The 6,269-nt window shown below is 38.0% G+C and overlaps 2 protein-coding genes across 2 annotated transcripts in view; one reads left to right on the top strand and one right to left on the bottom strand.

Annotated features, from left to right (window-relative positions):
* Positions 1-2,305: 2,305 nt before the first annotated feature.
* LOC106522130 (histone H3.3) lies at positions 2,306-4,796 on the bottom strand. Its single transcript, XM_014014989.1, has 4 exons — positions 4,694-4,796; positions 3,632-3,775; positions 3,305-3,458; positions 2,306-3,228 (listed from the first exon to the last, which is right to left on the bottom strand). The coding sequence occupies exons 2-4, from the start codon at positions 3,757-3,759 to the stop codon at positions 3,100-3,102; spliced, it is 411 nt and encodes a 136-aa protein (XP_013870443.1). The 5' UTR covers positions 3,760-3,775; positions 4,694-4,796; the 3' UTR covers positions 2,306-3,099.
* A 513-nt stretch (positions 4,797-5,309) lies between these two features.
* nop53 (NOP53 ribosome biogenesis factor) overlaps positions 5,310-6,269 on the top strand; it is a 12,800-nt gene continuing 11,840 nt past the window's right edge. The window contains exon 1 of the mRNA XM_014014991.1: positions 5,310-5,521. Within this exon, the coding sequence (XP_013870445.1) occupies positions 5,325-5,521 (197 nt within the window). The 5' untranslated portion in view covers positions 5,310-5,324. The remainder of the gene's footprint in view (positions 5,522-6,269) is intronic.

Below are 6,269 nucleotides of genomic sequence, written 5' to 3' on the forward strand. Positions count from 1 at the left end.
GTAATTAATTCAGAAAATCTTTTCAGGACCCCACCTTGATGTTTCAGGACCCCACTTTGGGTCCCGACCCCAACTTTGGGAAACACTGGTTTAATCAATTAGTGTTTGAATCAAAAGTCATAGCAAAGAAAAGTTATAATAAGATGATAATAAAACACAACAATGTAATTAGCCTGTTTTTTAAATAAATTAATAAGATTATACATTTTGCCAGTCAAATAAGAGGATCCCGTTTGATTTAATAAACTATGATTATCACACAAACTCTAAAACCTAAAACAAATTGTTAAATTTTGTAGCAACAACGCTGTAAATATTGTTTTTCGTACGTGAAAATGTTAGTTTTACGCCAATAATAGACGCTTTGCGAACGACAGTGCCTCAATATAAAACATTTTAACGACTTAAAAACATTAGTAAACCAGCAAGTTATAAAACAAACTTAAAACCTGAGCCGGCAACTAAAATGATATAATGTTTACAAGTAAACAAACAGAAATACTCCTGATAACAAGAGACGTCAATCAAAAAGAAGTGATGATACTATTGGCTACAAGGCGAAACGAATATGAAAATAAAACCTGTGAGCCAATCGAAATTCAGAATCTACAAAGTGGGCGGGCTCTACGGCCGCTTGCCACTGTTGGTAGGCCCGCCCACCTCGCTCTGATGATGGCGGCGGTTCGATGCGCAAACAGGATAAAGAGCCAGGGCAGAGCGGCGAACGAGCAGCACATAAACAACTTCATTTTTCACAAATAACCCCTGTGCCAACGCGCTGGAAACTTAGACAACAACACAGAAGACATTTCAAAGAAGTTGTAGATGCGAAAAGAAGAGCCGAACGGCCCCTAACACTGCCGTATAACTGAGCTAACACGGCGCATAATTTGAAAGTGAATTTTCGCTCCTCCGAGCAGCTGCAGAGCGAAAGACTGCGTTTCACCGCCGCTTCGACAGCCGTGCAATTACCCACGCGACGAAATAAAAGCGCTGTCAAAACAATAAAAAACACACATGTGTGTAAAAAAACAATTTTAAACATGAAAAGTTCATTTACGTGTAGAAAAAGACGCGATAGAGGGGCTTACCGTGGGGAAAAGAGTGGATAAGTCGTCAGCGACGTTTCGCTGCTCTGTTTTTGTTCTTGGTTTCTCACAATGAAGGAGAGCAACGTCCAGCGGGAAAATGGCCGCCGCGTCAATCATGTGTCCGTGAATGCAACACGGCTTCACTGTCTTCATGAGTCCTACACAGCGGGGCTGACTTTTTATTAAACTTTATTATCGCAGGTTTAACAACCCGGTGCTTTAGTTTAATGAGATAAAGTGATATTATGGACGAGCCGCGGCTGTTCGGAGGGAAATGACAGAAATGACGCGCCAACAAGAAAAAGACGCATTTAAAGTTTGAGCGCTCAAACTCAGGAAAACAAAATCCAATTTATCAGAAAGGTTAAAGTTGTTACTTATTTGTAAACGATCTGTCATTTTTTTGTGATTTTTATTATAGTAATTGGGTTTATAATGCCACATTTGTGTTATTTAATAAATCCAATAACTAACATTTTATTTCACTTTGACCCATTTTTTTGTTTCCTAGCCTCTAGTACAGTGTTTCCCAAAGTGGGGTCCCAAAACTTCAAGGTGGGGTCCTGAAAACATTTTCTGAGTTAATTACATTTTTGCCTTAGTTGTTAGAAAGGAGTGAGGTTAGTGTATTTAAAATGGATAAATGTAGTATAAAAATATTGTTACTATGCCCATGTTTAGTTGACCTGATACAAATGTTTATCATCCAAAAATAGTTGGGGGCACAGGTCTCTGCTACTGTTATTTTGTGGGTCAAAAGCTGAAAAGTTTGGGAACCACTGCACTTTGGTTCCCAAAGTTGGGCTTAAGACCCAGTTATGGGTCATGAAGCACCTTGGATAATCTCCAGAAATCAATTTAAAAGGGTAATAAAATAATTGCTGATGTAATATTTTTCCTATAATTATTACAAAAACACAAAATTAGTAAAAAAAAAATAAGTATTTATATGTGTGTACAAGCTGTTTAGATTGTCAAAATCCTGTGTTTTTAGGGTTATTAACGAAGTTCATGTACTCAGACCAGTAATATTTGGGGTCACAAGTTTTTGCCATGAATATTTTGTGGGTCAGAAGATAAAAAAGTTTGGGAACCTCTGCTCTAGTAGGATGTCTTGTATGCCTACAGGGTAGTTATTTTTAATGACAAGTTTGACTAGATGGATGACATTTTTAAAACGAATATCTAAATTTACCGTCAATTACACACGCATCTCTTTTTATCCACAAGAAACTGTTTATTATGCCTGAATGTGAAGTCAAAAGTACAAATATTCTTCCTTTAAAAATGACTGAAAACACAAACTCAAAAACACAGTAGAAAAACATAGGTTATTATACGAACCTGAGAGAGGAAATTAAAACATTACCTGGACATAACACCATGGCTGTAAATGAAAACATGCTCAACACAGGTCTGCTACATCTATGCCGCTTGTAGTCCGTCAAACCATGCAGTGCCATCGTGGTGGGATGGCGGTTTCCAAATGACAACCAGAATCAGACTTTTCTAATTTGATACATAGAACAGTAACAGTAGAAATACACCATTGTTGTAAAAAAAAAAAAAAAAAAAAAAAAACAATCTGTCATTTTACAACAAATTTCCATTAAAAAGAAAGAAAACCAAGACTCAAATCATAATATCAATATGCGTGTTCTTAGGATGAAACCCTAACACCGACCCCTATGCCTGTTTCAGATCATACACAGTCCACCCCCCTAAAACCACCTAATTAATCGAGGTAACACGGTATTACTGTGTGTTTACGTATTAGGACTGATGAGTGTGACTCATTCAAACATTGAAACACACATGAAGATACTGCTATGGAAAAATCTGCTACTAGTAGCACCGTAGAAGACATAATCACACATTTACGGTTATCACAATCATGATATATATAATTATATGTATCTAGAACCTCAAACCAAACTACTAAGTATATAGAAGAAGGAGAAACCAGAAGACAGCTTATCATAAATCAGAAAAAAAAAAGAAAAACATTTTAAGCACGCTCTCCACGGATACGACGGGCCAGCTGGATGTCTTTGGGCATGATGGTGACACGCTTGGCGTGGATGGCGCACAGGTTGGTGTCCTCAAACAGGCCCACCAGGTAGGCCTCGCTGGCCTCCTGCAGATGACAGAGCGTTTTAGTGTAAATAACATCACACGATGGATAAAAGCCACCCTGAGCGAGCGGCGCTGACCTGCAGAGCCCCGATGGCTGCGCTTTGGAAGCGCAGGTCAGTCTTGAAGTCCTGGGCGATCTCTCTCACCAGACGCTGGAAGGGCAGCTTGCGGATCAGAAGCTCAGTGGACTTCTGATAACGACGGATCTCACGCAGAGCCACAGTACCGGGCCTAGACGACGGAAGCACAAACTGATTAAACATGAGGTGGAGGGCAAATGAGCAACAGTATCTTTTCTGGGTTTTATTATTTTTGTAATTAACTAAAAAAAATTAAAAAAAAGAATTGCAGAGAGGTCGCTACAACTTTTACTGAGCACGAACAGAAGGACGATGTGATCTCACCTGTAGCGATGGGGCTTCTTGACCCCACCAGTGGAAGGGGCACTTTTACGAGCTGCCTTTGTGGCCAGCTGCTTACGTGGAGCCTTGCCTCCAGTTGACTTACGGGCAGTCTGCTTGGTACGGGCCATGGCTGTTTCAAATCACCTGCAGGCAAAAAACAAAAACAAAAAAACAAAAAACCCTTCAAATAAGGAAGCCTTATTTTGAGTTCAACAGATAAACAATGTGTTATTTAAAGTTTTTTATTTCTATTTTTTAAGTCTGCACAATTTTTTTTCAATTTGGTTTAATTTAAAATAAGTATAAAGTGAATGTGAAACCATTCATTGAACAACACTCAGAGCTGCTTATGTAATGGCTGCAAGGAAAAATAGCAAAATAACCATCCAATAGGAAGACCGATCTAATCAAGTAAACCAATCAAATTGTGTACACAAGCCTGTAGGGCGGGCTGCTGTGGTCCTCTCGACCAATCAAAACACAATATTTACCACATAAGCCACGCCCCTTGCGTACTAAACGAGGGTTTGTTCGTTTCTTCATATGAGGTTCCCCGGTTACGCACAAGTCCTGTTTAACTCGTGCAGAATTAGCTATTTTACGAAAAACGAGGTGACCCCGCCCGTTCCGGCTGCACGGTGCCAGTAAACCAACGCACCCACCAGTAATGGCTGGCTGCTGGCTCAAAGAATGTAAACGGGAAGGGGGGGAAAAAATCGTCGCGAGCGTGGAGCTTGACGATAAAAACGACGAAAAATTATAAAAAATACAACTTGAAAACACGATACGGTTTTTGAAAATGACACTAGACATGTCAGGGAAACAGTTGGCGCGCAGTTTTTCGTCAGATGACTTGTCACTTTGGGCGCATTTTCGAATCAAATTCAAGCGAGATCACAAGTGCCTCTGTCTGAGTCCCCGACTCCCCGAGCAGGCAGATAATAGCTCGACTGCTCTGCGCTTTTCCTTTTTCGACGACAATAAACTAAAAATATCGAAAATTTTAAAACTAACCTAACATTAAACGGAGGAGTGGAGGTTTATAAAAATAGTGATACAAACCTTAGAAAAGTTAGTGAAAGATTTCGGCTGTAAAATGCGAATTCAATTCTTCAGTCTGTAAAGCGTTGTTCTCGCAATAAAACGAAGGGAGGAAGGAAAAAAAAAGAAAATCATCAAAGAAGACAAGAAGGGACTCGTTACCCATGATGCATTTGGACCAACACAAAACTCAGAACAACACGAAATACACGCAAAGACGTGTTTAAATGAACAAAATTTAATGTGTAACAAGTTTTTTTTTTTACAAATAACAATTGTTATTTTTATTATTTGAACTTTATTTTTATTTTTTTTCAATTTCTCTACATTACAAGGAAATAAACATTTAATCCACAACACATATTAAAGAGTCATAATAAGCGTATTTTAATTTTTGATGCTAAAGTTACAATTTTAAATATATTAATATAATTTCATCACAACATACATTATTTTCAAGTTTTATTTTACATCAAGTGTATAAAATCTTGACTAATGTAATTTTTTTTCAATATTATTAATGCCTGTACTATTTTAAAAAAAGAGAAATATATATTTTTATTTACATTTAATCGACATTTACATCATTAGTCCAGCAGGTGGCGCCACCTGCGTCCGTCCTTCGTTACATTTTTTTCCTCGTCATTTCAAAATGGCGGCTGCCAGGAGGCTGAAGCGCGTGGCGGCTTCACAGCCTGGGTTTTTAAGTTTAAAACCCTCCTCAGACTTGGCCAGCAGTCGGAGGAAACGTGTAAACAAGAATAAAAAGAAGAACTGGAACAAATTCAGCGATATCGCAGATGTAGAGGAGTTTTTAGAGGACGTCAGGCATCAGGAGAGGACCACAGGGTGAGTGTGTGTCAGGTTTAAAGTTCTGCTCAGATGATCCAACATCAACACTGTCAGGTTCTTAAATACTTTTTATACTCTGACAGGTTACTTGTTGCTTAATTTACAAGGTTTTTGTTGAAGATGTCAGAATATTCTCAGTATGGTGTGTGTTTCTAACACTCAGAGTCCTCTAAATACCAAAACATTAACAAGACAAACAGGAGTCCTGCTCTACCCAACAACCAGCCTCTGTTAATGTGGGACAGCTGTTTTAATCTGTTTGAACAAGTCTAACATTAAAACAGTAATCTATTTTATAGGGCTGTGTATTGGCAAGAATTTTGCGATACGATACATATCATGACAGAGGGGTCACGATACGATATATCCCGATATATTGCGATATTATAAGCAAGGCGATATATTGCGATTTTTTTCTATTAAATAAAAACCTCTTACTGGGGAAAAAAAAAGAAAAACAAAATTCATTGTCTCAGAAAATTCAAATATTACAGAGACATGTTTTTAATACATTTAGCTGTGTTCTGCTTTGTATGTACTTTATTTTATTTGTTTCATATTTCTGATTTAATCCATGTTTTCAATTATTAGATTAAATTTGACAATAAATAGTTTGAAAATATATTTTTTGCAGCTTTTAATATTAATTTACAATATGGTCACCCAACACTTAACTCCTCTTGAGGTAGAGGAGCCAAATGGCTGGCTCACTGCTGCCAACTAGTGGTCAGAGGCTGAACTACAA

This window comes from Austrofundulus limnaeus, unplaced genomic scaffold, assembly GCF_001266775.1.
Source record: "Austrofundulus limnaeus strain Quisiro unplaced genomic scaffold, Austrofundulus_limnaeus-1.0 Scaffold121, whole genome shotgun sequence".
In the NCBI taxonomy this organism is placed as follows: Eukaryota; Metazoa; Chordata; class Actinopteri; order Cyprinodontiformes; family Rivulidae; genus Austrofundulus; species Austrofundulus limnaeus.